This window comes from Panthera tigris, chromosome A1 (assembly GCF_018350195.1).
Source record: "Panthera tigris isolate Pti1 chromosome A1, P.tigris_Pti1_mat1.1, whole genome shotgun sequence".
NCBI lineage: Eukaryota > Metazoa > Chordata > Mammalia > Carnivora > Felidae > Panthera > Panthera tigris.
Genome location: NC_056660.1, coordinates 142,058,956 through 142,073,158, shown reverse-complemented (window position 1 = coordinate 142,073,158; position 14,203 = coordinate 142,058,956). Strand labels below are relative to the sequence as shown.

At 40.6% G+C, this 14,203-nt stretch overlaps 2 protein-coding genes across 4 annotated transcripts in view; one reads left to right on the top strand and one right to left on the bottom strand.

Moving 5' to 3' along the window:
• Nucleotides 1-14,203, top strand: part of ARSB (arylsulfatase B) — a 167,685-nt gene that overhangs the window by 113,998 nt on the left and 39,484 nt on the right. The window lies entirely within an intron of this gene.
• Nucleotides 7,376-10,703, bottom strand: LOC102955977 (small integral membrane protein 3-like). Its single transcript, XM_042989122.1, has one exon. It carries the CDS (start codon nucleotides 8,819-8,821, stop codon nucleotides 8,534-8,536), a length of 288 nt encoding a protein of 95 aa, XP_042845056.1. The 5' UTR covers nucleotides 8,822-10,703; the 3' UTR covers nucleotides 7,376-8,533.

The following is a 14,203-nucleotide window of genomic DNA, read 5'->3' as shown; positions in this document are numbered from 1 at the left end:
CACAGCCCTTTAAAAACACTAATTAATCCTCACCACAGGCCTGGACTACACAGCAATGGCAAATCCCACTGCCCCAATTTTATGTTTGGAGAAATCAGAGTAAGCAACTTTTTTTAAGGGTTCCCAGGGCTGGATAACAGAAGCTGACTTGAAGGGTTAGGGCTGGCCCTGCCTCCTGGGGAAGGGCATGTGGCCAGGGCCAGCTGCCTCGCTGAATTCCCTCCTGCACAACACCATGTGGTTACTTGCCCAGAACTCTATTTACACATCAGCCTTTATTTTTTCCCCCGGGGTTACAATGATGCCAAATCCTCTCATTTCCAACTGACCACTTATTTATTTGCTTACTTTTCTTTAATTCTGGTAGAGCCTAGAAATTTTACTTACAGCTTCCAAGAGTAGCTGGATCAAAAGGGTTGATCAAAGGGCTAGGCTGATCTTGACACCCCACACAAAATAGACGACCCTTCACATAGTCCTTTTCAGATACGGCAGCTCTGCCCCCCACCCTCCACACTGAAACCTACTCAGTACCCAGGTCTGTTCAAGATTTGAGGATGTCCGGGGGCACCTGGATGGCTCCCTTTGTTAAGTATGCAGCTTCAGCTCAGGTCATGATCTCACGGTGCATGAGTTCCAGCCCCGTGTCGGGCTCTGTGCTGACAGCTCAAAGCCTGGAGCCTGCTTTGGATTCTGTCTCTCTCTGTCTCTCTCCCTCTCCCTCTCTCTCTTTCTGCCCCTCCCTCTCTGGCACTTTCTCTCACTCTCTCTCTGTCTCAAAAATGAATAAGTATAAAATAGTTTTTTTAAATAAACACTAAAAATATATACTTTTTTAAAATTTGAGGATGTCCAGACTACCCCTTTTCTCTCCCACTCTAGACCTGACATCTTCCTACCTCACTTCCCCAATCTTAAAATCTGTAAGGTAAATGCATATGCCTTTCTTCAAACCATGAAAGTTTGGAAAACCAAAACCTCACTAAATTTTGTGGGACATATCCAATGGACTTAAAGTGTAGTAAGTCCCTTTTCTAAATATTTACTAATCTGGTCTCTTTTTCATCTTTTGGTTAATATTCTCATGATACATCTTTGTCAACCTTTTTACTTTCAATCTCTCTGAATTTTAAGTGTTTTAAGTATGTCCTTTTCTAAGGAGCATGCACCTATTTTCTTTTCTTTAATCCAGTCTAACAAACTTCAGCCCTGTATGAGTATATGAGAGTTTCAGGGCCTTTAGGGTGCTTCTGTATAAGCCTGAAATTAAACTTTTAAAAACATTTCTGGGAAGAAAGCTGAGTACCTGGTCTACCTTAAGTAATCCATAATGTGAGATGTTGGTAATCAGGCATTTATAGACTGAGCCTGTTACCTCTGGCAGCAAATACCTAGGGAAAGAATACATGGCCCCTGCTTCTGAAGAGCCTTAGGATGAGAGGAAAAACTGTATGCCCAGGAAATGATATTAACACAGTAGTAAAACAAAGTAGCAACAAATGATAAGTGATGTAAATTGAATACATAAGCACTCAGGAGAAACAAAGAAATGATGAGAGGCATTTGGGGGTGATTAGGATAGATTTCCTCGAAAAGTATAGTTTAAAATTTCCCGTTATTTTAATAACTTTGGTTTTATCTTTCTTGATTTAAATGTGAATGAAGGAAAATAATATTTAACACTGGATTAATTTTCTGTCGCTGCTGGAACAAGTTACCATAAACTCAGTGACTTAACATCACACACATTCACGTTACAGTCCTGTAGGTTCAAAGTCTGACATGGATCTCACGGGACAAAAATCCAGGGTGTTGGCAGGGCCGCATTCCTTCCTGGGGGATTTAAGGGAGAATCCATGTCCTTGCCTTTTCCAGCCTGGAGCGGCTGCCCACATTATTTGGCCCATGCCTCCTTCCTCCATCTTCAAAGCCAGCAATGGAGGGCTGAGTCCTTCTCGTAGCCTTGCTTCTGTTATCATGCCTCCTCTGACCTCTTCCACTTTTAATTTTTTGAATTTTTTTAAAGTTTATTTATTTATTTAGAGCAAGTGGAGAGGGGCAGAGGAAGAGAGAGAGAGAGATTGAGAGAGAGAGAGAGAGAGAGAGAGAGAGAGAGAGAGAGAGAGAATCCCAAGCAGGCTCCACACTGGCAGCACGGGGCTCCATGCGGGGCTCAAACCTACAAACCATGAGATCACGAGCTGAGCCAAAATCAAGAGTTGGATGCTTAACTGACCGAGCCACCCAGGTGCCCCATAATAGTTCTATTTTTAATTTTTTGAGGACCCTTCATGCTACTTTCCATAGTGGCTATGCCAATTCACATTACCAACAGTGCACAAGGGTTCCCTTTTCTCCACAGTGTCACCAACACTCTTTTCTTTTTGATCCTCTGCCTATTTTTTCATTGGATTTTTTTCTATTGAGTGGTATGTGTTCCTTTTGGGTATTAACTCCTTATCAGATATATGGTTTGCAAATATTTTCTCCCATTCTATAGGTCTGTTGATTTTGTTTTCTTTTGCTGTACACAAGCTTTTTAGTATGATGTAGTTTCACTAGACTATTTTTGCCTTTGTGGCTTGTGTTTTTGGTGTCATATCCAAAAAATCAATGCCAAGAAGTTTTTTTGTCCATTTCGAGTTGGGTTTTGTGTATGGTATAAGATAAGGTTACAATTTCATCTTTTGCATGCGGGTATTCAGTTTTTCCAGCACCATTTGTTGAAGAGACTGTCCTTTCCCCCATGTGTGTTCTTGGGTTTATTTCTGGGCTTTTTGTTCCGTTGGCCATATGTCTGCTTTTATACTAGTAATTATTTACTTCCTTTGTTTTTTTCCTGCTCTTTTTCTAAGTTGAAATTCAAACTTTATGAACATTTTTCCAGAGCAAAGTGGTCTTTTTTTTTTTTAACTTAGATATTTTTTAATATTATTTTTTTGAGAGAGAGAGAGAGAAAGAGACAGAGCATGAGCAGGGGAGGGGCAAAGAGAGAGGGAGACACAGAATCCGAAGCAGTCTCCAGGCTCTGAGCTGTCACCACAGAGCCCGACACGGGGCTCGAACTCATGAACCGTGAGATTATGACTTGAGCCAAAGTCAGACACTCAACCGACTGAGCCACCCAGGAGCCCCATCACAGTAGTCTTTTTTTAAAAGTGTGTGGTGGTAGTTTTTAAAATTTGCCTGAAAGCCCATTTTATCTGATTTAAATCTAGGAATACCAGCTCTCTTTTTCATCTTTTGGTTAATATTCTGATGATACATCTTTGTCAACCTTTTTACTTCCAATCTCTCTGAATTTTAAGTGTTTTAAGTATGTTCTTTTCAAAGGAGCATGCACCTATTTTCTTTTCTTTAATCCAGTCTAACAAACTTCAGCCCTGTATGAGTATATGAGAGTTTCAGTTACTCTGCTTTCTTACCAACATTTAACATTGGCAGTCTTTTTAATTTTAGCCATGCTATCAGGTATGCAGTGATATGTCATTGTGGTTTTATTTTGTATTTGTTAAATCCTTGAAAACCATTGCTGCTTATATTTTGTCCACTTTTCTAGGCGTTGATGATAGAAAGGTAAACCCAGCCCTTACCACTTGCTAAGTAGCATTCCTCACCTTGTAATTTTCAAAGTTAATTTCTTAACATATACCTAAGGCATTTGAAGAGTTTTTCTTTTAAAAATAAACTTATAGGGGTGCCTGGGTGGCTCAGTCGATTAAGTATCCAACTCTTGATCTCAGCTCAGGTCATGATCTCATGGTTGGTAATTTCAAGCCCTGCATTGGGCTCCATTCTGGCAGTATGGAGCCTGCTTGGGATTCTCTCTCTCCCTCTCTCTCTGCCCTTCGTCCCTCCCCCCACCTCTCTCTCACAAAATAAATAAATAAACATAAACAAACTGTTTTTGGAGGGAAGGTCTGTTGAGATTTCTTGTTCACCATACTGCCAGAAATGAGTGTTTACTATGTGGTATAAGTTAGAGAACTAAAGTTTTTTTATTTAGTTAATCCCTATTTTCACCATTGTGTATTAAATTACTCATTCTTGCTCACTGTCTTAGTCTTAGTTCACAAAAAGTAAAGCATGAGACAAAGACTTGAATTTAGTTGGTTTACTTGGGAAATAATCCCAGGGTGCAGGAGTAAAGAACAGATTTAATTGTATATAAATTACATTTAGGCTTCAGTACTTTACTTCCTTTTACTATAACTAATTTCATCTTGAGATACAAATTTTTACTTTGATTCTTTTTTGTTTGTTTGTTTCGTACATCTTTGAGTTATCTTCTTTTCATGGAAATTTCATGAGTAATATGCTTTCTGAAGCCTTGCATATTTGAGAATATGGCTTTCTGTTATTATTGCCCATAATGACAACTTTGTTGGGTAAATATTCACGTGGTCATTTTTTTTTTTCCTTCAAAATTCTGTAGATATTGCTCCTGGTCTCTGACATCTATTGTTGCAGAAAAGTAATCTCAGTATAGCTTGATACTTACTTTGGAGGTATCCAGTTTTTCTTTTCTTGACTAGATAATTATAGTGTTCTGTCTTTGGCATCGATAGTTAGGAAATAGATATAGATACAGATATCTAGATATCTATATGTCACCAGTATTTTGGATTTTATTTCATCAGTTTTTCTTGGTAGAGAGTGAGCACTGCACAATTCAAGATTTTTCATTCCAGGAAAGATTTAATCTGACAGATGTTGGGATTTTTATCTCTGTTCAATTTACTCCTGTCTTTTGGGCAGTAGCACCACTTACATGTATGTTAGATATCCTTTGTCCTTCATACGTTTCTTCTTAATCATTTTTATATCTTTGCCATTTCCCCCCCACATTTCAGGATGAGTTCCCCTTCACTGATCTTAATTTTTATTTATTTATTTATTTTTTTTTTTACAGATCTCATTCTGTGTCCCTTTAATGCTTCCAGTGGCATTTCAAAAGTAATATGGCAAATTTTTTCCTCACTACCTTTCTATAGGCTTTCCAGCTCTTTTAATTAAAAAAAAAAAGTCAGTTTTATCACTGTATCTTTTGCCTCTTTTGTAGATTTAATATTTCATTGATTGTATTAAGTACATGAAGTTGAGGTCGACAGTTGATTCTTTTTCTTCAGTAAATAGTTCTTAAGTATGCAGTCCCTATACCTTTACAGTGATATGTTCATCTCCTTTTATGTTGTGAAATATTTTCATATTTAGGTGTATTTTATTATGTTCCATGTCCTTAATATTTTATTACTGAGTGTAAATTAGGTGGGTTTTGCTAATAATTGCCTATATTAATTATCTTTGTGTTCCACCTTTCATGCCATTAGAATCATTTCAAATATAAAAGCAGGAGGACTCATTTAGAAAAGATATATAGAACCAGTTCAGTGATCTAATGGCCAGTGGATAAGGAAGAGTGGTCCAATGCAGTGGGCCCTCCTCATAAGGGAAAATAGTGTCTAGGTGGTTTCTTTGTATCCAACGGAGCCATTGATCGGGAGCCAATTTTATGGTCCTTTTGCAGTCAGCTGGATTCTGTTCCAGGTATGCAAGTGACTATGGCCATTTCCTGTCCTGGTGCTTTTGTACCCTGTATTAGGATGGATCCTCCTGCGTGCAGCCTTTTTGTCTAGTGTGCTAGAGATGCCCTTGGACTTCCTGGCGTGGGTGACTCCTAATCTTTTATTTATTTATTTATTTTTAATATTAGAAGAGAAAGCACATGCATGCGGGGCAGAGGGAGAGAGAGAGAATCTTAAGCAGGCTCCATGCTCAATATGGGGCCCGATGCAGGACTGGATCCCACAGACCTGGGATCATGACCTGAGCCAAAATCAAGAGTCAGATGCTCAACTGACTGAGCCACCCAGGTGCCTGGGGTGACTCCTAATCCTCTTGATGCGCAGTAGTCAAAGAGGTTCTCGCCCGAAGGCTTCCTTTCTGTTCTGTCCTGCCCTGATTTCCAAATTATGAATGTTTGTGAAAGTCTGTTAGCAGATCTCTTATTTATTTCTTGGCGCCCGTACTATTTTCTCAGGAAAGGAGTTTTTAGTCAGCTCTAGCTTCTTCCTTTAAAATGTCAGGGGTGTTCTTGGGGCGCCTGGGTGGCTCAGTCAGTTGAGCATCTGACTTTAAGTCAGATTAAAGTCGGTTAAGTGTCCGACTTCAGCTCAGGTCACCATCTCGCGGTCCGTGAGTTCGAGCCCCGCGTCGGGCTCTGGGCTGATGGCTCAGAGCCTGGAGCCTGCTTCCGATTCTGTGTCTCCCTCTCTCTCTGCCCCTCCCCCATTCATGCTCTCTCTCTGTCTCAAAAATAAATAAACGTTAAAAAAAAAATTAAAAAAAAAATGTCAGGTGTGTCCCATACCTGTGCTTATTAGTTGCCCTCTCGCCTAAATAAGCAGTTTTAAAGAGGTTAAATACATGATACAGTAAAGGAGTTGAGAGCAATCACATGGAGAGATATAGAGAAGAAACTAATGTTGACAATGCACTGTATTCTAGACACTGTCTAAGCAAACTCCCACCACTGACACTTAGCCCCTGCCTGCATTACTTTCTTTAGAGCACATATCACCGTCTGTCATAATTATATTCTAAATATTTGTTTATCATCTTCCACTCCCATTAAAATAGAAGCTCCACAAGGGCAGACACTTTTGTCTTTTGTATTCATTACTGTACCCAAGTATGTAGAACATGGCATGACAAAAAGCAGTTGTTGAATATATGTCCTGTTTTGTTTTGTTTTGTTTTGTTTTGTTTGATGTTTGTGTTTTTTTTGAGAGATTGTGCAGGAGAGGGGCTGAGAGAGGAGGGGACAGAAGATCTGAGGCAGGCTCTGTGCTGACAGCAGAGAGCCCAACCCAGGACTTGAACTCACAAAACATGAGATCATAACCTGAGCCGAAGTCAGATCCTCAACCGAGCCACCCAGGCACCCTGAATATATGTCCTTTATTTAAAGGAAAATGAGGGGTGCCTGGGTGGTTCAGTCGGTTGAGTGTCCGACTTTGGCTAAGGTCATGAGTTTGAACCCCACATCAGGCTCTGTGCTGACAGCTTGGAGCCTGGAGCCTGCTTCGGATTCTATGTCTCCCTCTCTCTCTGCCTCTCCCCTGCTTGCCTCTCTCTCTCTCTCTCTCTCTCTCTCTCAAAAATAAACATTAAAAAAAAATAAAGGAAAATGAACAAAAGGAAAGACTCGGGAAGGCCTTTACCAGATATTTTTTTAATATTTATGTATTTTGAGAGAGAGAGAGAGTGTGCATGCACGTGTGGGAGGGGCAGAGAGGAGAGAGAATCCCAAGCAGGTTCTGCACTGTCAGCACAGAGCCCAACAAGGGGCTCAATCCCATGAACCATGAGGTCATGACGTGAGTCAAGACCAAGAGTCAGCCACTTAACAGACTGAGCCACCCAGGCAACCTAACACATCTTTTCAAAAGAGATCAGACAGATGTCAGAGGTACTTAATTTGTTTGTTTTCTCATTCTAGCACTTTATTGGAGATTGGCTGTGTACATAAATGAAATCAGACCAAAGTAAAAGCATTCCTTCCACACAATATTCTGATGTCTGTGCTGTTACATAATTTAATAAGTCCCAAGATGTTTCTGATTTTGGTCAAAAGCTTGAGCAGTCCAGAAATCTCTCTCTATAAATATAGATCATAGCATCTAAACAACCATCATTGTTTTAAGTTAGTTCCAAAACCCCCTGGAAGATCTCTTAAAATCTGTAGCTTAGATTGGCTGCAGTGCTGGTGGGAGGGAATGAAGGGCGTGCACTTTATACCACAGAGCTGATATAGCAGGTACTGGGGTGGGGGGACAGAGCTCCTCAAGTGTGGGGCACACAAGGGCGTGGGGGCTGGAGATCGTGAAAGCTGGCCAGGGAACTCAGCCACCGTGTGTTTTCCCACATTGCTCAACTATCAAAGTGATGAGACTCCAATGCAGAAAGAAGCCCATCACCCCAGGTCCCTTGCATAGCCAAGAAATGGCAGAGCCCTCCTCCTGATTGTAGACATTCTGGCACAGAGGTCCTGGGAAGTTCTACCCATCTCCCTCCCCTGCCATGCGTAATTCCCTCCAAATTACATAACATGAGGGAGGGGCACCGCAAAGAAAATAACTCTGAGCCAAAGTGCTGCCGGCCCCTTGGAATGAGGATAGGGTGCCTTTGCTTGGTTTGACCGGAGGGGCGCTGGCAAAGGCTCCTCTTCCCCCAGTGTCTCCCTCACCACCTTGAAGTCCACCATCAGTAATTAGGTTGTTTGGCTCTTCAAAGCTTCTCAGCATTCAGCAGTAACACCTGTGTATCTGCGGTGGGTTTGCTGCTCACAGTCGCAAACAGCTTTAACCTCCACCAAACCATTGGTTCTTACAACCCCATGAGGCAGAAGGGGCAGAGATCATGATCCCCATTTAAAAGAAACCCGGAACCCACAGAATTAGGTCCCTTGACTGAACTCACACAGCTGGCCAGTGGCAAAATCCAAACAAGAGCTCAGATCTCCTCTCACGTGTCAAGCTCCCGAGTTCACACAACAAAGCCTGTCCGTCGCTTTTCTGAGAAGGAAGAGGCTAGGGGAGGGGACACCACCCACATCCCTCACTGCCCCTCTTGGGAGATTCTCAGTCCCATTGAGGACAGAATAAGTTTGCATGTGACAGATAATGATCGCGGTGACCAGACACAGCAATAAGGAGGTCATGATGACCATGATGGCCAGGATGATGAGGACAATGACCCAGATAGCCAGGATGTGCTTGGGGAGCACAGCCTCCATGGGGACCTGGCTGACGGCATCCATGCTACTTCACTCTGAAATGTGTCCTCCAGAATCCTTTCCTGCTGTAGTCTACACACGTGAAAGTCTAGCCGATGCGTTTGGGCTGAGGGGCCGGTACTCAGAGCTCTGCTTTGCGGTGTACGTAGTTTAAGATCCATAACAAGCGGCTTCACCAAGTGAGGGTAATAACACCTGTCCAGAGGTACTTGATTTGCAATAGCTAATGTTTGTTCGTAAAGTAAGATGTAAAAAACTTAGATTTGGTTTACTTGATGGCTAGTTTAAGAGACTCAAGAGTGCTTGAGTCCAACATGAGTATAAATTTACAGTGACTTATCAGGAAGTCATGATTATTTTGGCAACTTATAAAAATTCATTTCACAGTCTTTCTTTGATAGCATTTTGTAAAAATTTCTTCCATAATTTCTTCCAAAAAATTCGGTACTTACCTGATTTTTAACTCCTTTCTCAAAAGTGAAAATAAGAATAAAAGAGGAAAGAGAGAAATTCAACTCAGGTATCACTCTTGCTTATAATATTTTGCCTGAGATATAAGAGTTATTGGTTATATATCTATTTCATTTAAAGAAAGCTGAGAGTTGGGTTTGGGTTATTTCTTGGACAAGCTAGAATATAGTACTTGATTTCTAACTATTAACAACTAATGTTTAAACATTTTAATGTTAGAAACTAAAAAAAAAGAAAAATCCACACTGTTCCCTTCTTCTAATTTTAACTATTTTCAAAGGCATATAAGGTTATTTTTTTCTTGATCTTTCCATGCATTATAAAGAGTAGCATTTATCCTGCATTGAGCTGAAATGATTACACAATTCCTTTAAAATGAAAATGTTGATGGTGGAAACCAAATTTAAAAAGAATGGAAAGAGATACATGTAAATCACTAGACACTTGGAAGAGCACAGGCAAATCTAAGAACTACGTGCTTTTTATAATCTTCCATTTTCCCCCCTAAAAATCACTTTCCAAACGGTTGACAGTTTGGCAGCTCCTAGGATGACATCAACTCTTCTGTTGTGCAGTAAACTGCTTTCTTTTAGATAACTTGATGGCACTTCATCAAGTTTGGTGATTGCGTTGAATTAAAAACCAACTGGGGTTGAGTTTAAATTCCCCTAACTGAGAAACCAAACACATTCCTGACCTTAGGCCTGCTTTTGAGCACTCAGACTTACCTTGTCTATAGGCTGCTTGACTTCTAGAAGAGAAGTAAGCCGGTAAGAGAAAAAGCACATTTTAAAGTCAATAATCAGTCAAAATAATCTGCCCAAATGCACTACATTATCAGTGCATTTCTCCAACCTTTCAGATGCTTTCAGACCAATCATCCTCTTCTCTATCTTAACTTGACCCCAAATCAAGAGGATAATGACCTTGGCACTGTTTTCCACTTCAGAAAATCAAGGATGGTTACTTGAGCTATAGTCTCTCTCAGCAGTCAGGGGCAGATTCTCACCACCAGGAAGGTGGTGAGGAAAAGAAAATTCTAGAAATTAGCCTGTTAATGGGGAAGAAAAAAAGCGGTCTGTGAACAGGGCTAACAGCTTTGCTGAATCTTCTAGGAACTTGCCTCTGATCACCAGGTGAAAATACGTGCATTGTAAAGTTCTGTCCCATCACCTCACTCTAAACCAGAGCTTCTAGACTTGACTAACTCTAGGGAACACCTAATTCAGCATTTCTGGCAAACTCCCAGGTGGTGCCAGTGCTGCTGGCTCTCTGACCACACTTCACTTGGAGCAGCCAGCCCCCGATCGAGAAAGCGCTTTTACCCAATTTGGAGTCCAAGATTTATAATTTAAAATATTTGTATGAAGATGTAATTTAATACTAAGTAAATATTTTGTGAGATATGCAGTTGAAGACAGAGATAGAAGACGTTAACTTTCAGAACTGTTTTATAATTGCTAATATATTAATTATATAATCAATGATGTAATTAATGTATTACTTGTCATTAAAACTTTGTCATTTCCCCTGGAGCTCCTATTTAGACTAGCTGGATACCATTTTACATGATCTTTCTCATCATCTAAATACCAAATTGTTTTCTGATCCTAAAGTAATCTGGTGTTTGATGAAAAAAATTCACAATATGTTCAGTCCAGCAAGGCATGGAGATTTTAGAGCTCAGCTCAGTAGCTCAGTTCCTTTTTCCTTTTGTTCCTGATGTTCTCATTCTGTCAGCATTCAGGAAGAAAATCTGAACTTCCAAAAAATGGCAGTGAACTTAACATCTACCCCTCCCCTCACCTCCCGCCCAGGAAGTGGTTACCAACTCAGTAATAAGGTACTATTTCTACCTAAAGATGAGGTAGACTCTGAGACTCCAAGTTGGATTGAGTTCCGACACTTTTCAAGTACTTCTCAGATCTTGCAGAATATTGGGAATGGGTGTGGACAAACTAACAAGCTCCCAGAGAGAATAAGTAGATGAGCAAGGTGACTAACGGTTCTACTTCTGTGGAGAAGAAGGAGTCTTCCCCATGCTCATGCCCATGTAAATGGCAGAGAGGTTACTCTGGCATGGGTGTTGACATCCATGCATCCGTCTGGCCGGGCAAAGCAGTAGCTGTGACACCTGTTGGTCAGTCACTGTATCTGAGAGACACAGAGCACCCTCACCTGGCATCCTTATGTGAGCTCATCTGGCATCCTGACTCAACAAGCTTGTTTTCTGTCCTCACCTTTCAAACATAAAGGCGTAAACATGTCTATAATGTCAGAGAATCTGAAAACTGAATCGCATGCACGAAGACAATGGGACAATCTGATGTTCCTAAAGTACTTCAAAGAAGATCTATTCCTTCTTTTTCCTCATGAATTGGGGCCTTTTTTAAGAACATACTAAAAGGACTCAGTGCAGTCTTTCTTTAAAGCATTTAGAGATCACAAACAAAACATCATATGTAATAGAAAAAAACCAAAGAACATAAAATTTTATATTCAGTATCATCTCAATTATAAATTATAGGCATATTAAACACAGGATTAGAATCATCCATTCTAATGGCCCATTACCTTTGGAGAATGAGATTATGGATGATTTCTTATTTTCTTTTTAGTTCTGTTCAGCATAGGCCAGATTTTCTATAAGCTTGAATTACTTTTGCAATTAAAAATAGAAGAAGGAGGAAAAGAGAAAATAAAAGGGAAATAAAGCAACAGTATGATCAGGCTGGAAGTCTCTGAGCATATACCCCTCCCACCAGTCTCTGTCCAGGGACTTAGGTCTGTAGTTAATTGTTTGATGTTTTTATGTGGTGTAGATCTGTCTACTGCCGCAGTGACAGAAATAAATTAGAGTGTCTCGGTAAAGACCAAACTCATCAATTTTTCCCAAATCTGTATTTGATTAATTCTGCAAAGGTCTAGGTCAAAGTTATTCCTCAAATCTTATTATTTCAATAAAGAAGCCCAAAGTTTCCAGGTTTGTCAGGAAATTCATTATCACCGTAAAATAGCAAAAGGTCACAAAATGTCTCCTTCCACAATCAAATAGCATATAAGAAAAATTTCTTTTTCTCAACAATTCATTACCCCAGCAGAACCAAGAGAAACTTCTGACATTTCAGATCCTTTTGCTTCAGGGGAAATAAATGTTCCATAGATCATGGAGAAAAATGACAAACAAATTAATGAAAAACAAATACACTCCTGCAGCATACTCAGCCATGCCAGACCAAACACAAGTCAAAGTGAGCTTTTATTCTCAGGTCTTTGCGACTCTGAAGAGTGACAGTTTCCATAATGGTATCAGCACTTCAGTTACAGAAAGCTGTACACCGAAGAAGAAGCACAAATTAAAGAAATATGCCATGGAAAAACAGAAAGAGGAATTCTGTCATTTCATGCATATTTAACTATAGTGGGAAAATCATTGCTGGCAAAGCAGTGTTGAAATTTTGAGCTAATACGTGGAAGCATTCTAGAAGTTATCCACCCCTCTCTTCATAATGCTTTATACAAAGTTGTAACTTGCCTGAATTTAGCTCAGTTTTCCCACATCCTAGAAATTCTTTCCTTTCATTCTGGCCACATTTCACTTCCTCTCTAAACTTTGTCAGGGAGTAATTAACATGTACTTTCTCCGGATCTTCAGTTTCCATTCACTTACAGACTAATTTTCACAGCGAGTACATTTCCATTTTCTTTAAAACAAAAAACAAAAAACAAAAAACAACAAACAGACAAAACCACACAAACAGTACAAATAAAGCCAAAATTCACTCTGACTCCCAGCCCTAGTCTGCTCCTTAGAGATGGCTGCCACTAATAGTTTTGTCCTTCCGGACACTGTAGTTGTACTTTCTTATATAATATGGAGTGTGTGTGTGTGTGTGTGTGTGTGTGTGTGTGTGTGTGTGTCTGTGGGTGAATGCATGTGTAAAATACTTCTTCCATATAAATGACCGCTTATTAACAACTTTTTTGTGACCTAAGTTTTCCACTCAATGCAGATCTTTCCCAGTCAGTACATATAGAGCAGTGGTTCTCAGCTGGGGGCACTTTTGCCCCTCACGGGACATTTGATAATTTCTGGAGACATTTTTGGTGGTCGCGGCCTGTGGTGGTGATGTTGCTGGCATCTTGTAGGCAGCGGCCAGGGTCAAGGATGCTGTTGCACGTCTTTCAGTGCACAAGACAGCCACCACAAAGAACTGTCCACCCAAAATATCAGTAATGCTGAGGTCAAGGAACCCTCCTATGGAGCTACTTTATTCTGTATAGTATTCTGTGGTTTATTTCGCTAGTCATGCAACAATGTACATTTTGATGAATTTTTAAAACGTTTCTTTGTGTCCATCATTGAGTGTTTCTTCCATTTACTTTTCACCCAACTGCAAACTACCCTCTTCCCCAAACATCCCCGTAGGTTACTAGTGGCCTCCTAATTTCCACATCCCTTGGCTCCTTTTCAGAATAAGCTGGCTTGGCCTTTCCATGACACTTATCAGTGCTCTTTGTCCCCTTCTCCTGGAAGTATTTAGCCCCCTGGCCCCAAGCCTCTGCTCCTGTCTACATCCGCTGCCCCTTTTCAATCCCTGGTGCCCGCCGAGCACCATGGCCAGAGCTCTTGCTGTCCTCCAGGCACTGTGCTAGGCATTGGGGCATGAGGATGAACTGGGTGTGGGTTGAGCTGTCGCAGGTCCCTGCCCTGGAGACCCTCTGGTTTAGAAGACAGGCACATCTGGGAGTTGTGCAAAGTGAGACATGCCCCAATCACGGTGTATGCAGAGCTTGCTGAGTGATTCAGTGAGTGAATAGCTAAAGTAGAAAAGATTTTAAAAGACTATAGAAAAACTCTTTCCTTCACAGTTCAGAATGTACTGCATATTTCATCTTCTTGCCTACTTCTCTCATAACATACATTTATAAAAA